The sequence below is a fragment of the Ranitomeya imitator genome, chromosome 2 (genome assembly GCF_032444005.1).
Source record: "Ranitomeya imitator isolate aRanImi1 chromosome 2, aRanImi1.pri, whole genome shotgun sequence".
In the NCBI taxonomy this organism is placed as follows: domain Eukaryota; kingdom Metazoa; phylum Chordata; class Amphibia; order Anura; family Dendrobatidae; genus Ranitomeya; species Ranitomeya imitator.
Window position 1 is genome coordinate 309,265,452 of NC_091283.1, and position 25,869 is coordinate 309,291,320.

The 25,869-nt window shown below is 45.0% G+C and overlaps 1 protein-coding gene across 1 annotated transcript in view; it reads right to left on the reverse strand.

Annotated features, from left to right (window-relative positions):
* LOC138663383 (gastrula zinc finger protein XlCGF57.1-like) overlaps positions 1-25,612 on the reverse strand; it is a 32,694-nt gene extending 7,082 nt beyond the window's left edge. Inside the window, exons 1-6 of the mRNA XM_069749559.1 lie at positions 25,559-25,612; positions 11,116-11,266; positions 10,808-10,984; positions 10,602-10,725; positions 10,425-10,522; positions 10,136-10,226 (exon numbers count right to left, since the gene is read on the reverse strand). Coding sequence (XP_069605660.1) covers positions 10,136-10,226; positions 10,425-10,522; positions 10,602-10,725; positions 10,808-10,984; positions 11,116-11,193 — 568 coding nt within the window. The 5' untranslated portion in view covers positions 11,194-11,266; positions 25,559-25,612. The remainder of the gene's footprint in view (positions 1-10,135; positions 10,227-10,424; positions 10,523-10,601; positions 10,726-10,807; positions 10,985-11,115; positions 11,267-25,558) is intronic.
* Positions 25,613-25,869: the final 257 nt, after the last annotated feature.

Here is a 25,869-nt window from a genome sequence, read left to right on the forward strand (position 1 = left end):
TCGGCTTATATTCGAGTATATACGGTATATCCATTTTCACAAAGTCAAATCTTCCCATCGCTTCTGAGCCTTTCAGTTTGCCCAAATCAAAATTAGGACCCATGTAGTTGTCATTATTATTGTGAGAAGAACCCACTTAATTTACGGTGTGTGTCTCTTGGAGCACAATCTGGGCACTATGTGGTGAGTAATAAAATGGTATATTCGCAGTTTTCACTCTCCAACATCCACTGCACGCTAATTTTTGGAAAGTTGCTGTGGAGTCAAAATAGTCACTACTATAGATTAATTCACTGAAGGTTAATGTAGCACCCCAGGTAACCGGTTGCTACAGTGATGTTGCTTTTCCTTCGGGGAAGGTAATGTCATGATCACAGGCAAGGGAGTTCTCTTCACCAGGTAAGGCACCCACATGCAACACATTCTGATTCCAGGGGAGCGTCCCCCAGCTATACGTATCCTAACCTGGAGGAGGAGTTAGGTTAGTTGGAGAGGAACAATGAAGTGGACGGACGTCTAGGAGAGACGCAGAGAGATCTGACAGCCACGAGGGAGCTGCAGCCTCTGGGAAAGGAGAAAGAACCTGGAGGGTTGATGTGGAGTACCTGGAGAGGAAAGGACCAAAGGTTATGAACAGGGCTCAGAGGGGAACTGTGACCGGGCACCCTCAGAGCCATAGCGCAGGAACCAGGTACCGGGAGCCCGAGGCTTTTGTGGAACTCTAGGACACAGAGCAGAACCGGAGGGCCAGGAACTGTATGTAATTGGCCCACACCTCACCTGAGACGCAGCAGCACCTAAGGAGCTTGGGGCATGATAGAGTCCCTGTAAAACAGCTCGAACTGCCCGTCGTGCAGGTACCTGTCCCAGGACAGGGGGAAAGTGGAGAACCCTGTAGGAAATTTCAGGCAGCAAGGACTTCATCTTTAAGAGGCGCTAGAGGAAAGGCTCATGGACCTCACCTGGAGAAGGGGACCCTCCATTGCCTCTGAGCTGGCCGGACCATACCACCACCTGTGCCTGGTGCCCTGGACTGTGGCCAGCCAACTGCAGTAAACCAGGTAAAGACTTACAACTTATGTCCTATCTTTATTCACCAGCACATAACATCCACGCCTTACATCTTAGGACCCTGCTTCACCTGTGGGAAGAGTAACATCAGTGCTGCCAACACATCCCCCAGAGGACACCTTTAATGCAGCGTCGGTCCCACTATTGACCGAACTTCACAGGTGGCATCACAACAGACTTTAGACACTTTTCCTTTAAAAGACCGTTCCCCTTTAACGTTGAGGCCCAGGGCCACGGACCGGATCGCAGCCACCGTGACATTCCCCCTCGAGACCGGACCCGATACAGAGTACCCCACTGCCCTGGGGGTGACTCAATCATTTCCAAAATGGAGTCACTTTATGAGGTTTTAAACTGCTCTGGTTTCCTGCATTTTGTCATATTAAGGCTTGTGAAAATGGCGTGTACCATCTCGCCTGGGATCCACATCTGCCACCTCTACTTCTGTCACCAGGCATGGCCTCATTCATTCTGCAGGCAGCACTGGGGATGGAGGAGATATCAGAACCAGAAGCTCTGGATGGTGCAGGCTCTGTTCAGGCACTTAGATTAGGGTTGCTGTGAACTGTAGTACTGTCACGCTGTAAGCGGCGATAAAGGGGCAGGACGGCATACTGGGACCCGCACCTGTCCCTACCACTTTAATGGGGCCCTGGCTTTCCCTTATCTCGGGGGTACCTATGATGGTTAGGAGGCCCGAGCCGCCAGCGTATCCCTGTCTCCTGTGCAGGCTTTATCAGTGGCCCCCTCTCCCCCAAAGGAGGTGGACTGCACCAGTGTAATAATACAACAAATAACAGGGTATACAGACAAGGTAACTAAAAGTCTCAAACTCACCAAATGCTCACACAACCACAGAGGAAACACAGAGATGGGAAGAGAAGGAATAAACTTAGGAAGGAAAACAGGTTTAACATGCAACAAAAACAGCAGACACCAATCTCTGTAAATAAACCTCCAACACCAACACTACGCGCCTTCAACCTCCAAGCCAGGCAGTAGAACTGATCACTGACAATAGCTTGAAGTCAGGACTGGGTCTATATAGAGGAGCAGATTACAAAATCCACTTCAGCTGAGAGAGACCCAGCTCTCAGCAATAAGGTTAACTCCTGCACTGCTGGCACAAACGTCAGAACACAGGTGAAGAGCTTCTGTTCACTGTGTGTGAACGAGGCCCAGAGCGCTGCGGTTCTCTGGAACCTCTATGTCGCGGTAGCCCCGTGACAAGTACCATCCAGTCAGGCATTATGGGTGTGTGTGCTGTCCATCTGGAGTAATCTGCTTCCTGCTTTCGCCAATTGGAAAGCACCCCACCCTACTAAAGCTCAAAGCAAATTGCAGGAAGATGCCAGAAACAGCCTTATTCTCCTCTGGATCAGTCTTCTCTGTGCTAAGCTGCTGTGACCCCTTAATCTTGCTTCTTATGATTTTGTATTTTCTCTGCCCTGGTGGATCTGACCCAACTACTTGACTATTCGTCATCCCACCTCACTCCACAGAACAGCAGGTAATATCATGGCCCAAGCCTAGGGATCTTTGTGTAAGAACAGATCCATGTAAAGAATGTTGAGCAAGGCAATCCTTGGGATCTGCAAAGCTGAGTAGATAGTGCCAAGCCTGATTGTGGTAGCCACATTTTGAGCTGCCAGGTAACCAATACATTGTGTCTGGAATCTATTCCAACAAGATATGCATTCAAATAGCTAAATGGTGCTCCTTCCCTTCTTAACCCTGCCATGTGCCCAGACAGTAGTGTACAACCGTATACAGGGTATTGTTGGATTCAAGAGAGGTTGGAAAATAATTTGTGAGGTCCATTTGTTTCCTATTATCCTTTGTGAAGAATTCTAAAGTTATCACCACAAAAAGCGACATGTCAGATGTAAAAAATGGGAGTATGTTGGGCAGTAACTACTGTAGTCAAAAACTGTGACTAAGGACAATAACATCTATCAAAATGTTCAAATTCAACAGTCTTCATCAGTAAAATATGAGTAGTCGTATCAACTCTCTGGAGTAATTAGAGTATGGTGCTCGGTGGCTCTTGGCAATCTAAACTATCATAAGGGCCAATATTTTCTATCAGATGAGATTCAAGAAAAAAATATTAGACATTTAAAGAGAACTTTTTATAATACTGCAGAGCTGGGGCATCTTCAATTTAGATCTCGCACATTTGGAAGAGGTAATGGAGACTTTAAAAAAAAAAAAAGATACCAGGGAGTTCCAAACTTACAAACTCACCTAACTGAGGCAGGCTAAACCTACCACAATCAAAGTATCAACCAGAATGAACATGTAAAAAAAAACCCATAGAACAAAAAATATGTTACATATCCCCCAAAAAAGTATGTACGAGGGGAGAACTCCAACACTAAACTGGAGTTGCACTCGTTTATGGTGGACCATTGGAGCTACTGAGTCCTGACCAGAAGAGTAGAGAAAGTATTAGTGCCCCCATTTCAGGAGAGATTGTGCAGTAATCTGAATTCCTTATGATTGAAAACATAATGTAATTTATGATATGGAGTGAATCTATGAAACCAGGACTCGAGTCATGCCAACACATCTCCTGCAGGCATGCTATTCCACCCGGTTTGCATTTAGTTGGACCATCATTTATTTTTCAACAGGACAATGACCCCAAACACACCTCCAGGCTGTGTAAAGACTATTTGACCAAGAAGGATAGTGATGGGGTGCTACGCCAGATGACCTGGCCTCCACAATCACCAGACCTGAACCCAATCAAGAAGGTTTGGGGTGGAATTTATTGAAACATGGTTGAAAACTAAGGTGGGAGGAGATAGTCTCACTAAGTTATTCGCGGTTGAAAGAGCGCACAGGGTGCCGTCCAGACCTTTGCCCCCTGGATCCCCTCCAAGGACTTTTCTGGCTAAAATCCTGAATTATAGAGACCGAGATATTCTGATGAGGAAGGCCAGGAATATGGAGGAATTAACCATCGATGGAAATCGAGTATCCATCTATCCTGACTATTCCACAATTGTGCAGAGGCTTAGGATGAAGTTTGGAGAGACTAAAAGACGTCTGCGTGAACTGGGCCTGGCTTATTCTATGATGTATCCGGCAAAACTACGCGTGGTGGCTATGGATAAGGTCCACTTTTTCCAGAGCCCTGAGGAAGTGTCACACTGGTTGGATCTGAACGCGAAGCGTATTGAAGCGAAAGGGAACCGCTGAGGAGGATCAGGAGTGATTTTCTGTCTAAAGTGTTCATCTGACAGAATTAACTGAGCTACGGGTTCACTGTGACAGAATACTGGAGTAACTTGTTTTGAAGGACTAGTGCGCTTTGGTTGTGTTCGGCGGCGCAACTGTTTTTACATTATGTTTCAGATGGGCGGGGGGAGGGGAACGACTGTTGGATAGTGGGAAATTTATTGTGGGTGAGTGTCGGCTTCTAAGTCACTGGTAGGAGTGTTAGTACGTTCCCCTTTTTCTCATATAGAGAGGGAGTAGGAGTTTTGTGAGGGAGGAGGTTATTGAGGGAGGGAGAGGTAAGGTTTAGGTTAATTTGTAATAATGAGGGATGGGGGGGAGGTTTGGGGGGGGAGGGGTCAGTTTAGGGGAGGGGGGAAGAAGATCAAAGGATGGGAGAAGAATATTTTCATTGTTTGGCAATATGATGGGAGATAAAGTTAAAATTTTGAGCTGGAACATTAGAGGTCTATCAAACAATACAAAGCGTACGGCGATTTTGCAATATATCTTGAAACAGAGGCCCTCGCTGATATGCCTTCAGGAAACCCATTTAGTAAAAGAAAAAGTGGATATACTGCATAAAAGATGGGTGAGGAGGGCGTACCATGCGACGTTCTCGAACTATGCTAGAGGGGTGTCGATTCTGGTGCACACGAACGTACCGTTTGAGGAGGTGGAGGTGACGATAGACAGTGATGGACAATATGTATTCCTAGTGTGTAAAGTATTCGCTAAATTGATATGTGTAGTGTCGGTATATATTCCTCCACCGTACTCGGGGAAAAAACTGCAGGAAATTCTTAATATAGCCGGTAGATGGGGAGGAGTTCCTTTGCTTATATTGGGAGATGTCAATAACATTATTAACGATCACTGGGATAAGGGTCAACACGCACAGCTGAGGGCGGAAGGGAATGAGACAGCGTTTGGTAGTTATTTGAAAGAAGTAGCATGGAGGGATCTGTGGAGAGTCCGTAACACTGACACGTACTGCTTTTCCTGCTATTCGGCGACACATGGCTCGTTGTCTCGCATCGATTTGGCCCTGGGCAATGAAGGAATGGACGGGCTAGTGGAGGAGGTGGCGTATATGGCTAGGGTAGTCTCGGACCATAGTCCGCTTGTGGTAACACTGAAAATTGAAAGCCTGGGGGAGATAGCTAAGCGGGGGTTGAAAATTAACCCTTTCTGGTTGCAAATTCTGGATATGGGAAAGATAGGGGAGGAGCTGGAGGAGTTCTTTCTAATTAATAAAGGTAGTGCAGCGAAATATGTGGTGTGGGATACCATGAAGGCATTCTTGAGGGGGATATTATTTAGAGAGATATCTAGGCACAAAACACGAACAAGGGAATCTGATAAAGCGATAATGGAAGAATTGAAGGTAGCGGAGGCTGCATTGAATGATCTGCGCTCACAGGACACCATAAAACGTATGAAGAAGGCTCAGGAGGAGGTGAATAAGTTACACTTACGTAGAGCAGAAAGGACAAGGAATTTCCAAAGAGAGGCATTTTATGCGGAGGGAGAGAAAGTGGGGCATCTGCTGTCGGTGGTGGCATCGGCGCAAAGGGAATCGGCACATGTACATGCCCTAGAATTGGAAAATGGCAGTATTGTTACACAGGGGGCCCAAATTATGGAAGGATTTAAGGGTTTTTACAGCAAACTATATACATCACGATTGGAACAGGGAGAAGAAGAAATTGACAGGTTCTTAGAGGTGGCAGACTTGCCTAGAATAGAGACAGAGGATAGAGACTGGTTGGATAGGCCGTTTACGGTGGAGGAATTGGAGGGGGCCTTGAGGTCCATGGCGGGAGGGAAGGCGCCGGGGGCGGACGGCATTCCTGTCGAAATATACGGCAACTTTGCTGAGGAGCTGATGGCTCAGTTGTTGGAGGTCTTTGAGGAGTCACTGGAGAGGGGTATATTGCCTGATTCCATGAGGGAGGCCATTATTGTGGTCATCCCCAAACCAGACAAGAACCCAAGATTGCCGGAGTCATATAGGCCGATATCACTCCTAACGACAGATGTCAAGATTCTGGCTAAGGCCCTGGCGAACAGGCTGACCCGGGTGATAGAAAAAGTGGTTCATTCGGACCAATCAGGCTTTATGCCTAATAAATCAACTGCCATTAACTTGAGAAGGCTATTTCTTAATATGCAAATACCGGCTGATAATGCTGGCAAGAGAGTGGTGGTTTCCCTCGATGCACACAAGGCCTTTGATAGTATAGAATGGCAATACCTGTGGTCGGTGCTGAGTCGTTGTGGGTTTGGGCCAGTCTTTGTGTCATGGGTGAGACTCCTATACTCCTCTCCGGTGGCCAAAATCAGGGTGAACAATATGATGTCAGACAGCTTTCAGCTTTTTAGAGGTACAAGGCAGGGGTGCCCGTTGTCCCCGCTGCTGTTTGCTTTGGCGGTTGAACCGCTGGCAGCGACTATCAGACGGTCTCAAATGGTGAAAGGGTTTTTATATGGGAAGATGGAGGAAAAAAATCGCCTTATATGCAGATGACATACTGCTTTTCCTTGAGAGCTCTGGGGAACCACTAAGAAATGTAATAGCATTAATCGAGAGATTTGGGCAAATTTCAGGGCTAGTTATTAATTGGGACAAATCGAGCGTTATGCAGATAGATAGAGAAGTGGATTGTACAAGGGAGGTGGAAGAAGATACAAAATTAAGGGTGGTCACTCAGTTTAAATATTTGGGGATTCAGGTAGCTCTTCCCTTAACTAGATTTGAGGAACTTAATCTCGAGCCTTTAGTAACTAAGATACGCACTAAGATCTCAGCTTGGAGTAAGCTAAATTTGTCAGTGGTAGGAAGAGTAAATCTCCTTAAGATGGTGGTGATGCCTCAGATCCTGTATGTCCTACATAATTCTCCGGTATGGATCCCGATGAGAACATTCCGTAAGCTGAAATCGATATTTGGAGAGTTGGTGTGGGGAAAGAAGAGCCCGAGGATTAGGCAGGAGACTTTGCAGAGACCCAAAGATGAGGGGGGGCTTGCGTTACCCAACCCATGGTTATACTTTCTGGCTGCACAGAGCCAACATCTTAGGGGATGGGGGAAAGGGTTAGTGGAAGAAATGGGTCACAGTAGTCTGGTGCATATTAGCGGGGTATGGCCCTTGAGTTTGGGTCTGGAATCAGGACTATTTAGGAAATTGGGGAATGGCTTTCCCACCATGAATTTAATTCATAGAGTATGGCAGATGCTGAAGCGTATTAGGGGAATTGGGGGCTTCACGGAATTTTCACCTATCTGGGATAACTCATCTCTTCAAGAATTTAACCATATGGAAGGAATGGGAGAATGGAGAGAAAAGGGTATTAGGCTATTAGGACAATTGATTCACAGTGGGAGTCTTAGATCTTATGATGCGCTTCGGCAGGAATTTCAGTTTCCGGGATTAAAATGGTATCAATATAGGAGAGTTCAGCACGCTTTTCAGGCACAGAGGAAGAGGGGGCCCATAGTGGTTCAGAAAGATCTCATGTTAGACTGTATTCTAAATAACAATGGAACAAAGGGGGCTATATCGGAAGTTTATGGGGATTTACTACACACATTCTTGGAGGATTACCCGATTAAAGCTAGAGGAAAATGGGAGGCCGAACTGGGGGAAATAGACGATGACAAATGGGGGTCTATTCTGGAATACATACCTAAATTGTCAATGAGTGAGCCTGGGAGACTCTCGCAATTGTATGTGGTTAATAGGGCCTATAGGACACCTGACTTGTTGTTCAAAGCCGGAGTGAGATTGGATTCTGAGTGCCCTAGGTGCACTCAGACTGAGGCGGGTATGCTCCACATGTTGTGGGTGTGCCCCAGGCTCTTTTCATATTGGGTAGCAGTGTTGAACCAAATTGGAGTGCTTTATGGATGTGCGATTCCCAGGGATCCAGTGGTTTGTATACTTGGGTATGTGGAGGAGTTGTCGGCCGATGAAACTGCCAAAATGGCAATAGCTAGATTGCTCTTCGTTGCAAGGAAAGTGATTGCGAGATACTGGATTAGGGAGGAACCTCCAACCAGACGAGAATTTACCGCACAGGTGAATCATATTGTCCAGCTCGAAAAAAGCATTTATACCAAGAGGAATAGGATGGGGGTTTTTCAAAAGCTATGGCAGCCATGGCTAAATGGGAATGATTAAGAGGTTGTGGTAAATAATGTTAATAATACAATTTGTCTGTAATAAAAATGATCTTCTTGGGTAGGAGGGGGGAAAGTTGGGGTTGGTTATCTGAAGGAGGGAGGGGGGAGAAGGGGTATATTTTCTTGTTAAAATGAAAAACACAAATGCACTTTGTTGTATGAATAGATAACATTTATTATGTTCAATAAAAATTTATCTGATAAAAAAAAAAAGAAGGTTTGGGGTGAGCTGAACCGCAGAGTGAAGGCAAAAGGTCCAACAAGGGCTAAGCATCTCTGGGAACTCCTTCAAGATTGTTGGAAGACCATCTCCGGTGACTACCTCTTGAAGCTCATCAAGATAATGCCAAGAGTGTTCAAAGCAGTCATCAAAGCAAAAGGTGGCTACTTTGAAGAACCTAGAATATAATACATTTTCAGTTGTTTCACTTTGTTTTTGTTAAGTGTATAATTCCACATGTGTTAATTCATAGTTTTGATGCCTTCAGTGTGAATTTACAATTTTCATAGTCATGAAAATACAGAAAAATCTTTAAATGAGAAGGTGTGTCCAAACTTTTGGTCTGTACTGTATATATATTTATATGTAAATATACTCAATGGGTACTGTTTATAGGATTGGGGCTAGAATAGGATACAGGATAGGCTAGAAGTGTAGTGGGGCTAGAATAGATGGGGCACAGTAGTGATAGATGATATCATAGAATAGAGCAGGAGATAGGCAGCACAGGGGTTAACTAAAGGGGAGGTACAGCAAGGAGCAGGGAAGTATAATCAGGATACTTCCTGATTAGAGACAGACACCCGGGCAGCCGTGCCAAGGGCAGGATGCATGCAGTGTATGAGACAGCTACAGGTCCTGGGGGTAAAACTGCAGATGGCAATAAGGGGCCCCAGGCTGGAGAATAGAACAGTCGGGCATCAGCTCAATAGGATCATCCTCAGGGCGGTTCTGGGGTCTACGACTGGGGCTGGAGTCAGTAAGATGGAACTTCTGGCACCTTTGCAAGATGGAATCGGACAAGAGGCTGACAGGGCGCTGGTGATGCAGGTAGTACGGAAAAGGCACAGATTGTCCACAGAAATTGCATGGATTGCCGGGAGAGAAGAAGGAGAGGTTATAGAGGAAATGGAGTCTGCCCAGAAGGCAGGGAACGTGCAAGATATGATGCTTTGTGTGAAATGTGCTGCAAAAGTGATGGGTGCCCATGTTATCAGTAAAGTCGAACTGTTTGTAAAAGACTGTGACGCTGCAGTGTTTTAAGGAACCTGGAATCCTGAAGCTGGAGTGAAAGAAACCGAGGGAACTGAAATGAGTACTCTGCTGCACACATCACACACACAAACACACACACACACCAGAAAGGACTTTGTATTTCATCTGCGGGGTGCCAGCGTGTGGAAACACTACAGTTCGTTGCCACGACTACCACCCTGGCCGCCTTACACTTGCAGGTTGTAAGCGCTATACAAAAGAGTTTTCACAATTTCACAAAGCCATTTAAACATTTTCGGATGGAGGAGAATGTTATGCTCTACCCGCAAAATGAGGATCACATGATGCCACGTCCGAACTACACCATTGATAAAGCAGCCACAGCCGGTGACTGAGAAGAATCTGTGACTTCTCTGTAGTTAGTGGTCACTACTCACCTGGGTAGTCATATGTAGGAGTCTCCTCTTTACACCGCTCATCACCCCTCACATATGTCTCTGTAGTATTAATATGGGTCAGATCTTCACCCTGAAATAAATATTGTAAAAGTCACAGACAGATGGAGAAAGTCACATCTATGATCAGCTCTAATCCTGCCATCTCCACCGTTCTCATGAAACCAGTATAAAAATAAAATACTGGTGGATAAAACAAGACTAAGTACAAGACCTTCACAGCCATCTGCACATCATAGGAGAGATCTCAGGACACCTTATCTCCATCTACCTGATGATCCTGAGGAACATTGGGATCTTCTTGTTTACAGTCCTGTGGAAGAAGAGGACAGGGACATCTCTCTGGTGTTGTCCTCTTACTGGATAGATCTGGAGGAAACACACACAGGGACTGAATTCATTCCTTACATACAGATAATTATAGGCCGTGTGTATTTAATCCTATTACCTGGTGATGTGAGGGGCTGGGGAACCTCCATCATGATGTCCTCATACAGATTATTGTGTAATTCTAAATACTCCCACTCCTCCATGGAGAAATAGATAGCAACATCCTGACACCTTATAGGAACCTGACACATACAATGATACCGTCATCCCCCGATCCCTTCATAGCATTACTGTATAATGTCCCAGCATTCCCAGCAGTGTCACCTCTCCAGTCAGCAGCTCAATCATCTTGTAGATGAGTTCTAGGATCTTTTGGTCATTGATGTCCTCATGTATCAGTGGGTGAGGTGGAGGCATTGTGATTGGGCTCAGGGGTCTTTCCCATCCCTCTGACACAGGGTCCTGACAGCGCTCACTAGAGGTCTTCACTACTATGTAATCCTGGTTATGGAGAGACACATTAATAAATCTCACTACAGACATTTCCAGAGTCCTCACCTCTTGAGTTCCGTCCAACAGTTTTATTGCCATAAATAAGAATTATGTAATGTGACGCTATCAAAATCTCTCACCTCTCCAGTAAGACGGAAGAGGATCTCTAGGGTGAGGTGTAATATCCTCTCTGCCATCTTGTCCCTCTTCATATCCATTCTTGATGGGTAGTTAGGAAAAATTCTCTTAATATAGAAGATGTCTACTGAAAGGATCGGATATTGTAGGGACCTGAATAGGAAGACGATGAGACGATGAATCATTACAAAGAATTCTGTGTAATAATAAAATTACTGGAGATAACAAGGGAAACAATTCAGAAGACAGAACATGTAGATGTTGTATTCTCTAGTCTTGTATGGACTGGAACATAAGCTGAATTACTGAGTAAGACATCTCCTCCATGCAACCAATCACTGGCTATGTTACTCACTGCTTTGGCAATTAATTTGCTGTAGGTGTTAAGGACTGGCGGAACGCACCAAGAATCAGATGTTATGGTATTAGGTGCGTTCGCAGTCCGGGGTCCACCGTGCAGGTGAAAACCCTGCTGCTAGTATAGACAGACGATATGGCGGTACAATAAGTATACACACATGGGTTAACTTCACCCTGTGTGAAGGAAGCGAACCCTGTTGCGTCACAGGGCCGCGGTACCGCACATAGAGCGCAAGCAAGAAGTCTCTGAACACAATCCCAAGACAAAGGATTTGAGTTCAAAGACCTCATGCGCTTGACACCACAACTGAGGTGTCAGAGAGACAGAAATAATAATATATAAAGGCACGAAAATTAAAGGCTGGAAATTATAGGCCAGTAAGTCTAACCTCTATTGTTGGTAAAATATTTGAAGGGTTTCTGAGGGATGTTATTCTGGATTATCTCAATGAGAATAACTGTTTAACTCCATATCAGCATGGGTTTATGAGAAATCGCTCCTGTCAAACCAATCTAAATCAGTTTTTATGAAGAGGTAAGCTATAGGCTGGACCACGGTGAGTCATTGGACGTGGTATATCTCGATTTTTCCAAAGCGTTTGATACCGTGCCGCAAAAGAGGTTGGTACACAAAATGAGAATGCTTGGTCTGGGGGAAATTGTGTGTAAATGGGTTAGTAACTGGCTTAGTGATAGAAAGCAGAGGGTGGTTATAAATGGTATAGTCTCTAACTGGGTCGCTGTGACCAGTGGGGTACCGCAGGGGTCAGTATTGGGACCTGTTCTCTTCAACATATTCATTAATGATCTGGTAGAAGGTTTACACAGTAAAATATCGATATTTGCAGATGATACAAAACTATGTAAAGCAGTTAATACAAGAGAAGATAGTATTCTGCTACAGATGGATCTGGATAAGTTGGAAACTTGGGCTGAAAGGTGGCAGATGAGGTTTAACAATGATAAATGTAAGGTTATACACATGGGAAGAAGGAATCAATGTCACCATTACACACTGAATGGGAAACCACTGGGTAAATCTGACAGGGAGAAGGACTTGGGGATCCTAGTTAATGATAAACTTACCTGGAGCAGCCAGTGCCAGGCAGCAGCTGCCAAGGCAAACAGGATCATAGGGTGCATTAAAAGAGGTCTGGATACACATGATGAGAGCATTATACTGCCTCTGTACAAATCCCTAGTTAGACCGCACATGGAGTACTGTGTCCAGTTTTGGGCACCGGTGCTCAGGAAGGATATAATGGAACTAGAGAGAGTACAAAGGAGGGCAACAAAATTAATAAAGGGGATGGGAGAACTACAATACCCAGATAGATTAGCGAAATTAGGATTATTTAGTCTAGAAAAAAGACGACTGAGGGGCGATCTAATAACCATGTATAAGTATATAAGGGGACAATACAAATATCTAGCTGAGGATCTATTTATACCAAGGAAGGTGACGGGCACAAGGGGGCATTCTTTGCGTCTGGAGGAGAGAAGGTTTTTCCACCAACATAGAAGAGGATTCTTTACTGTTAGGGCAGTGAGAATCTGGAATTGCTTGCCTGAGGAGGTGGTGATGGCGAACTCAGTAGAGGGGTTCAAGAGAGGCCTGGATGTCTTCCTGGAGCAGAACAATATTGTATCATACAATTAGGTTCTGTAGAAGGACGTAGATCTGGGGATTTATTATGATGGAATATAGGCTGAACTGGATGGACAAATGTCTTTTTTCGGCCTTACTAACTATGTTACTATGTTACTATGAGTGTGCATGCGGTGCCGCACAAACGGACACTGCTAACCACCCAGGCTTGGGTAAGGAAAGCGCACGGCACCGTACAGGCGGTCACAGCAACTAGACGCTGTTATGTGTGTTTTGTGCTGATGGCTAGTCGGGCGCTAGATAGCTACCATCATCCGCAAACAGTCAACAACACTAGGGAGGGATATTTAGGAGCTTTCATCCTTCGACATACATCCATCTACACACACACACATATTTTCAAGACAATACTAGCGCATTGCCGTGCGGTCATGCGCAGCTTATATAGTTGCAGCACAGGAAGCTGCTACCGAAGTTTTGCCCTTTCAGGACCTTCCTGGAGGACCAATGGGACGTGCTGCAGTACCTGAGCATGTGACCCTCGATCTCCAACGGGAGATCTTGCCCTGGGCATGCTCAGTGTGTGCAAATAAGGACTTAGTCCCAGAGAAGCCCGCTCGCGGCTGATCAGTGCAGGGTACAACAGGAGAGCCAGAAAAGGCAGCAGTAACCCTTTGCACAGAATCAGTCCCAGCGAGACGCTGGGAGCGACGCCTCTGCTGAGCAGACCCCACTGCGGCCGAAGCCGAATGGGAGACCGCAGCAGACACGGATCGAGATTCCCCCTGTGCAGCAGAGGAAACTCGACTCCTAACATTACCCCCCCTCCTAGGGCCCCCCCCTCCTTGGGCCTCGCTACGCTCGAAGGCAGCAATGAGCTGCGGGGCCCGAATGTGCTCAACAGGCTCTCAGGACCTGTCCTCGGGACCATAACCCTTCCAGTCCACCAAATAAAATTTTTTGCCACGTACCACCTTGCACCCCAAAATAGCGTTCACCTCGTAATCGTCCGTAGACGAACCCGATGTCCCAGCAGATGACTCGGAAAACAGGGACATGTGCACGGGTTTCAGGAGGGACACGTGACGCTGGGAGCGACGCCTCTGCTGAGCAGACCCCACTGCGGCCGAAGCCAAATGGGAGACCGCAGCAGACACGGATCGAGATTCCCCCTGTGCAGCAGAGGAAACTCGACTCCTAACAGTAGGAATCACAAGTTCGTTGGGACAGACCAGAAAATACAGAGTCTGGCGGAGACCCAAGCAGCAATTACCGTATTTTTCGGTCTGCAAGATGCGCTTTTTCCCAAAAAATTTTTGGGTGGAAAGTGAGGGGGCGTCTTCTAGTCGGAATATACTTACAAGTAGTGTGACGGCAGCAGGAGTCGGGTGATTCTACGGCGGTCTTACACTGCAGGGAGATCACACTCCCTTCCTAGGCTGGGGCGGCAGTATTCGGCGGTGTGCAGTGGTGCGGGGCTCCGCCAACATTTTTGGAAAGCCCGAAGCACTGCTCATCCACACTGCTGTCATGCGGTAGCCCCTGATAAAATGGCCTCTGGGAAAAAAAGCCACCGGGTTGGCACATGCACACATTGAGATCTCGGGAGATGAGATCTTGGAGCCGAGATCTCAATTTGCAGCGGCATTTTCCCAGGGGCCATTTTACCGAAGGCCACTGCACTGCAGCAGTGGGGGTGTGCGGGGTTCGAGGGCTTTCACAAAATGACAGCGTAGCCCCCGCAACCCTGAGCACCGACAAACCTGCCTCATCAGCCTGGGATGGGATTTCCCAGAGGCTACTGCTTCACAGCAATGGATGTGCGGGTGCTCCGGGCTTTCAGAAAATGTTGGAGGAGCCACCGCACCACAAGAATCACAGAACCTACCGCATCAGTCTACGATAGGAGTCATATGCTGGACCACCGAACACCCCCTGTGACCACCCTCCACCAGCGTTACTGATTTCCCACGGTAAGCTGAATTCCGTCTGCATGACGGACCACCATTTGACACATTTTTTTCCCCCCATTTTCCTTCTGTAAATCTGGGGTGGGTCTTATGGTCCGGTGCATCTTATAGTCTGAAAAATATGTTTTTTTTTTAATTATTTTACAGCATTGTTTTTTCTCTGACAAAAGTTTAGGCCACAGACAACAAATAGTTTGTTCCTCGGAGTCGGCAGCTGAATACGTTTCTCATAGGCTCATCTTCCATAACGCTAATTCTCGTCTCATTTACAAACCCTGAAATCGGCATTAGCAATACTGCAGGAGATATTCATTATACGTGACAGGAGAAATAACTACTTCATGATGAGGACGACATCTTCATCTTTTACTACGGCTCTAGGAACATATTTTTCCAGAGTCCATCACTGACTACATCACCACCAGCCATCTATATGAATGTTTCCAGTCTTCCCTGCACTGTAATCTTTTATCACGTGAGATCTCATGCCTGATTTACGCACATAAGTTTGAGGCTTTTATAAAAAAAAAAAAAAATTGTTTTTGAAAACACCATGGTCAGAAATGACCATATTTTTTGGATTATAAGACACACTGGACCATAAGACGCACCCAGGTTTTAAATTTTATATATACAGCTCTGGCAGAAATTACGAGACCACTGCAAAATTTTCAGTTTCTCTGATTTTTCTCTTTATAGGTATGTTTTTGAGTAAAATGTACACTGTTTAATTTTATAAAGTACTGACAACAGGTCTCCGAAATTTAAAGCTAAAAATGTTGTATTTATTTTCAGCAAATGAGAAATTGACAAAATAATAAAAAGAAACAGTGCTTTCAGACCTCAAATAATGCAAAGAAAACAAATTCTTATTCATGTAGAAACAACAATACTAATATTTTAACTTAGGATGAGTTCAGAAATGAATATTTGGTGGAATAACCATGATTTTTAATCACAGTTTTCATGCGTCTTGGCATGCTTTCCACCAGTCTTTCCCACTGCTTTTGGGTGACCTTATACCACTCCTGGAACAAAAATTTAAGCAGTTCTTTGTTTGATGGCTTGTGACTATCCATCTTCCTCTTGGTTACATTCAAGAGGTTTTCAAGGGGGCTCAGGTCTGGAGATTGGGCTGGCCATGACAGGGTCTTGATGTGGTGCTCCTTCATCCACACATTGATTGACCTAGCTGTATGGCATGGGGCATTCTCCTGCTGGAAAAACCAGCCCCCAGAGTAAGGGAGCATTGCCTGAGCAGAAGGAAGAAAGTGGATAACCTTGTATGCAGCTTGATTCATACTTCCTTCGCAAAGATTAACCTGCCCAATTCCAGCCTTGCTGAAGCATCCCCAGATCATCACCGATCCTCCATCAAATGTCACAGTGGGTGCAAGACGATGTGGCTTGTACGCCTCTCCAGGTCTCCGTCTAACTATTAGATGACCAGGTATTGAGCAAAGCTGAAAATTAGACACATCAGAGGATTACCTTACTCCAGTCCTCTATGGTCCAATCCTTAGGGTCTTTGGCAAACTTCAGCCTGGCTCTCCTTTGCTTCTCATTGATGAAAGGCTTTTTTTCTAGCTTTACATGACTTGAGGCCTGCCTCTAGGAGTCTGTTATGAAATGTTCTTGCCACACACTTCACCCCAGCTGCTATTTGCCATTCCTTTTGTAGGTCACTTGATGTCATCCTGGGGTTGCTGAGTGACATTCGAATAAGAGGACAGTCATCCCGGTCAGTGGAGAGTCGCTTTCACCCTCTGCCGGTCTGTAGCTTTGTTGTCCCCAATGTCTGCTGCTTGACTTTGTTGTAATGGACTACAGTCCGTCTACTAGGAAAGCCAGAATTGAGCCCATCTTTTCCTCACTCAAGACTTTTCTTTTCAACTTCTTTGACATGGTTACAAATTATTTTTTCATTCAAATTACCGTACTTTTGGACTATTTCTAGCACTTGTTTGGTCATCCAGCTTGTCCTATTGCAAGAGGATTGTGAAGACCACAACAGTGTTTTTTTATACTTTCCCTCGTTAAATAAGATTTGGTTCAGGTGATCACCAAATCAGAAGCACATTAAGGAGAATGAGGTGTACTTTGGTTGGAAATGAACTGACCCTGGAATGGAATGGCTGTCAGACATGTAGAGATGGTGATTTTTAGAAAACTGTGCAGTGGTCTCTTGATTTTTGCCAGAGTTGTATATGTTCTAATCCTGATATAAGTGGCTCCATTCAGGTATATATAACATCTATCATGGTATGTATGTGTTCATTCAGTTATATATAGCCACCAATCCAGGTATACGTGCCCCCTACTGAGTATACATGGCCCCTTAACCTGGTGTATATGGCCCCCACCCCCATCCTGGTTTACATGGTTAACCATCCTGGTATATATGGCTGGCCCCATCCCGGTATACATGGCACCCCTTCCTGGTATACATGGCACCCCATCCTGGTTTACATGGCCACCATCCCCATCCTAGTATACATGGCCCCCCATCTCCATCATAGTATACATGGCCCCTATCCCCAACCTCATATACAGTACATGGCTACTATCCCCATTTTGGTAAACATGGCTCCCATCATTATCATGGTATAGATGCCACCCAATCCTGGTAAACATGGCCCTATCACGCTGCTCACATAAAAAAATAAACGATTTTACGCACCTTCCCTCTGCTCAGCGCCATGTTTGATTCAATCAGCTGATTTCAGAGGGCAAGCAGCGCACAACGTGTAAGTAGTCTCCACACGTCAAGGTCAGCTTCCAGAATATTCACTGCTCCCCACGCCCATATTTTTGGGCGTGGTGAGCAGTGAATATTCATTTTCTTTAAAAGTGGGTGGGCGATCATGTGTGCCCGCTATTAAAGAGAATGAATATTCACTGCTCCACAAGCCCAGTGAGAGGGATTGTGGGTGAGAGGGACTATGGGCGTGGGGAGCAGTGAATATTCATGTTCTTTAACAGTGGGCAAACGTGTTAGCCGCAGCTGCTGGCTCCTGCCTCCTGTAACCTGCTCCTCTGTCTCTGCCACTTCCCCCCTGCCCATAGCCACTATAAAGTACATCTGGGCTATAAGACGCACCCTTTTCTCTAAAATTTTGGAGGGAAAAAGTGCGTCTTATTGTCCAAAAAATATGGTACTTGACACCAAAGTCTCCATATACAGTGTTTTATGGGGTTTATTTCTGGCCTTAGGCTTTCCTACATTACAAGAAAGACACCAGAAAAAATGCAAATATTAAAATGTTTAAAAAAAGAATAGACACCAACAATTCTTGGAAGAAGAAGAAAAAACATAAAAAAGCAGAATACACATTCTATTATTTTTAACATGCTAAACATTTGTTTTTAAATAAACTCTTTTGGACCCCAGAACATAGATGTACACCGCAGGGACAGAACAGGTGCGGCTGCAACAAAAACCCTGGCAGTTTAGGGGTGGATGACTGTATGAAAATAGTCGTGCGTTCAGGCTTCCACTAAGTGCGCCTAGTGGATCCTGTGCCTCGGGCAGGTATTGTCAACCCACAGGATATTAACCTAAATGAGACCCGACTGAGGTCTCATTTAGCGGTAACCCTGATGAAGAAGGACGCTACTCCTTCTAAACGCATTGGATACCCTCTTGGCCTCAGCACTGCTCATCACACGCCAGGCTTTCCCATGGCCACTCTTCCCCCGCTCGTATCCACGGACGTGACCGGCCGGGGCTCTCCCTGGCTCTACGCAGCTTCTTTGCATTCCTGCTGTGCCGCAGCTGCCACTAATCCGCCTTCCTGCCATCTGAACACCAGGACCGCCACCACGGATCTTTATAGGCAGCAACATATAAAGCAGAACCACATCCACAACTCATTTGGATCCTGTTGAGTCCTCAGCCGGCCCTACCGGTGTATGTGGCTTACACAATTTACATGTGGGCATATATACGCCACACACCCATACCCTGTATTATGCAGAGCACCTTAGTCGGGTCACATTTAGTTTAATATCCTGTGGGTTGACAATACCTGCGCGAGGCACAGGATCCACTAGGCGCACATAGTGGAAGCCTGAACGCACGACTATTTTCATATAGTCATCCACCTAGAATATAAGACATAATTTCAGTTATTGCACACTTTTTTGTTAAGTGTATAATTCCACGTGTTTATTCATAGTTTTGATGCCTTCAGTGTGAATGTACAATTTTCATAGTAATGAAAATACAGAAAAATCTTTAAATGAGAAGGTGTGTCCAAACTTTTGGTCTGTACTGTAGATGTCCATCTGTAGCCACGCGCCCCGACGCGCATTTCGCAATGTCTTCCTTGGGGGGCTGGGATTTAATTAGAAACACCTGGAAAACTAATTATCACATGTGTTTAACCCCTTCATGACCCAGCCTATTTTGACCTTAATGACCTGGCCGTTTTTTGCAATTCTGACCAGTGTCCCTTTATGAGGTAATAACTTAGGAACGCTTCAACGGATCCTAGCGATTATGAAATTGTTTTTTTCATGACATATTGGGCTTCATGTTAGTGGTAAATTTAGGTCAATAACTTTTGCGTTTATTTGTGAAAAAAAAATGGAAATTTGGCTAAAATTTTGAAAATTTCGCAATTTTCAAATTTTGAATTTTTATTCTGTTAAACAAGAGAGTTATGTGACACAAAATAGTTAATAAATAACATTACCCACATATCTACTTTACATCAGCACAATTTTGGAAACAAAAATTTTTTTTGCTAGCAAGTTATAAGGGTTAAAATTTGACCAGCGATTTCTCATTTTTACAGTAAAATTTACAAAACCATTTTTTTTAGGGAGCACCTCACATTTGAAGTCAGTTTGAGGAGTCTATATGGCCCCATTCTAAAAACTGCACCCCTCAATGTGCTCAAAACTGCATTCAATAAGTTTATTAACCCTTCAGGTGCTTCACAGCAGCTTTTTGGAAGTGCATTTGAACAGCAAGGTGGATTGCTGTTAAGGGGAACTAGAGAAAAAAAAATCTATAAATCTTCAGCATAGCGAGTGTGAGCGAGCTGAGTGTGAGCTGAGCGTAAGTGTGAACGGCGGTAAGTGGGACTTGTGATTCAGTGACTTTGGATTCAGGGAGTTTCCAAGGGAGGAATTGCTGTCTGTTTTTGATTAATACTTTGTCTTTATTTATTTTTTTATTATTTAACTTTTCTGTCTGGTGCAATCCCCATTAGGAAATGTGCTCCACTATTGTTAATGCCATCCAGTGCACATCTTGCCACATGTATGCAGTCCTTGATCAGCCGATCTAGGGTGCATACTGCTGTGCGAGATGTGAGCACGTTGTGCATTTGGAAACCCAGATTCTGATTCTAATTGTGCAGCTGGCAACACTGAGATCCATAGACAATATGGAGAGGAGTCTTCTGCTCACAGAGCAGACGCTCAATGGGACAGATGAGGGGGGGTGGTAGGATGGAGCTGCAGGACGATGAAGTAGAAAGCTGGGTGACAGTTAGGAAGCAGGGTAGAGGGAAGAGTGCTAGGGAGGCTAGTCCTGATCTGGAGCACCCCAATAAGTTTGCTAAGTTGGCAGATGAGGGGGTGCCAGTACAGGGGTAGCACTGCTGCAGCCAGGCATGTCCTCTGAAAGCCGGGGGAGTAACTCCTCCAGTAAGGAGGGAAATAGGAGAGCAGGGCAGGCCAGACAGGTGCTGGTAGTGGGGGACTCAATTATTAGGGGAACAGATAGGGCAATCTGTCACAAAGACAGGGATCGTCGAATGGTGTGCTGCCTACCTGGCGCTCGAGTCTGACACATCGCTGATCGGGTGGACAGATTATTGGGAGGGGCTGGTGAGGACCCAGCGGTCATGATGCACTTTGGCACAAATGACAAAGTTAGAGGTAGGCGGAAGGTCCTTAAAGATGATTTCAGGGAATTAGGCTGCAAGCTGAAAGCAAGGACCACCAAGGTGGTATTTTCCAAAATACTGCCTGTACCATGTGCCACGCCAGAGAGGCAACGGGAGATTAGGGAGGTTAATAAGTGGCTCAAGAATTGGTGTAGGAAGGAGGGGTTTGGGTTCCTGCAGAACTGGGCTGACTTCTCAGTTGGCTACAGGCTCTACGCTAGGGATGGGCTGCACCTCAATGGGGAAGGTGCAGCTGTGCTAGGGGAGAAAATGGCTAGAAGGTTGGAGGAGTGTTTAAACTAGGGATTGGGGGGGAGGGTATTCAATTTATAGGAGGTGAAGATAGCGCACACAGAGACCTGGGCACAAATAAGGAAGTTGGGGGTGGCGGTGGCATGTGGGGGTGGGGTTAGAACAGTTAATAATTTAAGAAAGAATACAGGTACAGAGAGATACATAAAGTGCATGTATACTAATGCCAGAAGCCTCGCCAACAAAAATGGACGAATTAGAACTAATGTTGTTGGAGCATAATTATGACATGGTGGGGATATCTGAAACATGGCTGGATGAGAGCCCTGACTGGGCTGTTACCTTGCAGGGATATAGCCTGATCAGAAATGACCGTACAGATAAGCGAGGGGGTGGGGTGTGTCTATATGTAAAATCGTCCTTAAAACCCATCCTGCGTGATAATATAGGGGAATTTAATGAAAATGTAGAATCCCTGTGGGTGGAGATGAGGGGAGGGGGGAAAAATAATAAATTACTGATAGGGGTTTGTTATAAATCTCCAAAAATAATGGAAGCAATGGAGAATATCCTCGTAAAGCAAATAGATGAAGCTGCGACTCAAGGAGAAGTCATTATTATGGGGGACTTCAACTACCCTGAAATAGATTGGGGAACAGAAACGTGCAGTTCCAGCAAAGGTAATCGGTGTCTGACAACTATGAGAGACAATTACCTTTCACAACTGGTTCAGGACCCAACAAGAAGGGGGGCACTGCTAGACCTAATATTAACTAACAGGCCAGACCGCATAGCAAATATAAGGGTTGGGGGTTACTTGGGAAATAGCGATCACAAAATAATAAGTTTTCATGTATCCTTTAAAAAGATGTGTAATAGAGGGGTTACAAGGACACTAAACTTCAGGAGGGCAAATTTCCAACGGATGAGAGAGGATCTTGGTGCAATTAACTGTGACGATATCCTGAGACATAAAAATACACAAAGAAAATGGGAGACGTTTATTAGCATCCTGGATAGGACCTGTGCACAGTATATACCGTATGGGAATAAACATACTAGAAATAGGAGGAAACCAATATGGCTAAATAGAGCTGTAAGGGGCGCAATAAGTGACAAAAAGAAAGCATTTAGAGAATTAAAGGAAGTAGGTAGTGATGAGGCATTAAATAAATACAGAAAATTAAATACATTCTGTAAAAAGCAAATCAAGGCAGCAAAGATTGAGACAGAGAGACTCATTGCCAGAGAGAGTAAAAATAATCCTAAAATATTCTTTAACTACATAAATAGTAAGAAACTAAAAAATGATAGTGTTGGCCCCCTTAAAAATAGTCTGGGTGAAATGGTGGATGAGGATGAGGAAAAGGCCAATATGCTAAATGACTTTTTTTCATCAGTATTTACACAAGAAAATCCCATGGCAGACAAAATGACTAGTGATAAAAATTCCCCATTAAATGTCACCTGCTTAACCCAGCAGGAAGTACGGCAGCGTCTAAAAATCACTAAAATTGACAAATCTCCGGGCCCGGATGGGATACACCCTTGAGTACTGCAGGAATTAAGTACAGTCATTGATAGACCATTATTTTTAATCTTTAAAGACTCCATAATAACAGGGTCTGTACCACAGGACTGGCGTATAGCAAATGTGGTGCCAATATTCAAAAAGGGGACAAAAACTGAACTCGGAAATTATAGGCCAGTAAGCTTAACCTCTACTGTGGGTAAAATCCTGGAGGGCATTCTAAGGGATGCTATACAGGATTATCTGAAGAGGAATAACCTCATGACCCAGTATCAGCACGGGTTTACTAGGGACCGTTCATGTCAGACTAATCTGATCAGCTTCTATGAAGAGGTAAGTGCCGGACTGGACCAAGGGAACCCAGTGGATGTAGTGTATATGGACTTTTCAAAAGCTTTTGATGTGGTGCCACACAAAAGGTTGATACATAAAATGAGAATAATGGGGATAGGGGAAAATATGTGTAAGTGGGTTGAGAGCTGGCTCAGGGATAGGAAACAAAAGGTGGTTATTAATGGAGCACACTCGGACTGGGTCGCGGTTAGCAGTGGGGTACCACAGGGGTCAGTATTGGGCCCTCTTCTTTTTAACATATTTATTAATGACCTTGTATAGGGCATTCAGAGTAGAATTTCAATATTTGCAGATGACACTAAACTCTGCAGGGTAATCAATACAGAGGAGGACAATTTTATATTACAGGATGATTTATGTAAACTAGAAGCTTGGGCTGATAAATGGCAAATGAGCTTTAATGGGGATAAATGTAAGGTCATGCACTTGGGTAGAAGTAATAAGATGTATAACTATGTGCTTAATTCTAAAGCTCTGGGCAAAACCGTCAATGAAAAAGACCTGGGTGTATGGGTGGATGACAAACTCATATTCCGTGGCCAGTGTCAGGCAGCTGCTACAAAGGCAAATAAAATAATGGGATGCATTAAAAGAGGCATAGATGCTCATGAGGAGAATATAATTTTACCTCTATACAAGTCACTAGTTCGACCACACTTAGAATACTGTGTACAGTTCTGGTCTCCGGTGTATAAGAAAGACATAGCTGAACTAGAGTGGGTGCAGAGAAGAGCCACCAAGGTTATTAGAGGACTGGGGGGTCTGCAATACCAAGATAGGTTATTACACTTGGGGCTATTTAGTTTGGAAAAACAAAGACTAAAAGGTGATCTTATTTTAATGTATAAATATATGAGGGGACAGTACAAAGACCTTTCTGATGATCTTTTTAATCATAGACCTGAGACAGGGACAAGGGGGCATCCTCTACGTGGACGCGGGTTCTTTACTGTAAGAGCAGTGAGACTATGGAACTCTCTGCCGTATGATGTTGTAATGAGTGATTCGTTACTTAAATTTAAGAGGGGACTGGATGCCTTTCTGGAAAAGTATAATGTTACAGGTTATATACACTAGATTCCTTGATAGGGCGTTGATCCAGGGAATTAGTCTGATTGCCGTATGTGGAGTCGGGAAGGAATTTTTTTCCCCAATGTGGAGCTTACTCCTTGCCACATGGGTTTGTTTTGCCTTCCTCTGGATCAACATGTTAGGCTATGGGTTAAACTAGATGGACTTAAAGTCTTCTTTCAACCTTAATAACTATGTAACTAATAGATGCTCCATATTAAAATATGCCCCATATAATCCTGCATAAAGGGTAATAAGGGCCCCATAAGATGCTCCATAGAGATATTTGACCTATATAGTGCTGAACAAACGTTATGGCCCCATAAGATCATCCATACAGTCACTTGCCCCATATAGTGCTGCACAAGCTTTATGGCCCCATAAGATGCTCCGTACAGTCACTTGCCCCATATAATGCTGCACAAGCGTCATTGCCCCATAAGATGCTCCATATAAAGCTGTGCCATATACAATGCTCTGTACCGTTCATTATTGCCCCATAAGATGCTCCATATAAAGCTGTGCCCCATATATAATGCTGCTGCTGCAATAGACATGACATACTTACCTGCTCCCGGCGTCCCTGGCTCCTTATCCCGGACAGATGGTCTCCGGGCACTGCAGCCTCTTCCTCAGTCAGCGGTCACTGGCACCGCTCATTACAGTTATGAATATGCGGCTCCACCCCTATGGAAGTGGATTCCATATTCATAACTTTAATGAGCGGTAACACGTGACCGCTGAACATGGGAAGAGCTGCGGCACCAAAATACCGTGGGACAGGCAGGGACAGTGTCAGGAGCGCCTGAAGCAGGTGAGTATGCGACAGACCTCTCTCACCCTCACCCGCCGATCGTGACTCGAGTATTAGCCGAGAGGGGCACTTTCAGCCCAAAAATTTGGGCTGAAAATCTCGGCTTATACTCGAGTATATACGGTATATATATTTGCATTTTTTACATTTTAAAAAGTACAAAAAGGAAAAGACGGTGATGAAAAAGGTTGGGCAGGCTTGGAGAGGTGTGCGCTCAGTTATCTTTGACCCGGGTTTCACACCTTAATTAACCTGTTAGGGTTATCGCTTGTTCACTATCATTGTTAGGAAAGGTCAGGTGATGCAAATTTCCCAACTTTGTAAAAACCCAGCCTCCTCCAACCTTGTGCCAAAAAACAGCAGCCATGGGCTCTAAGCAGCTGCCGAGCTCTGACAATGGTGGAGGCCACAAAGCAGGAGAAGGATATAAGAAGACAAAGTGTTTTCAAGTTGCCCTTTCCTCAGTCCTAAATGTAATTAATAAATAGCAGTTACCAGGAACAGTGGAGGTCAAGATAAGGTCTGGAAGACCAAGCAATATATTTCTAATATTAATGCGCCAATAATGGGGAATCTCCACATACCTTCACCTGCAGAGCCGCACACCACATATATGGCAGTTCCGTGCGCACAGGACCTGTGATGAGGTCACAGGAGGGGAGGAGTCAGAGGTCACATGATCAGGGGCCTCAGTGTATGCAGAACTCTGCTGTGCTCGTTGTCATGGTGCTGGATGAGGGGAAGATTATGTGTGAGGTCAGGAGGGGTTTACAGTGTGGATGTAGCTGAGCCGTGTGTGTACGAGGTGTATAGAGCGGAGCCGTGTGTGTGCGAGGTGAACGGAGTGGAGCCGTGTGTACGAGGTGTACGGAGCAGAGCCGTGTGTGTACGAGGT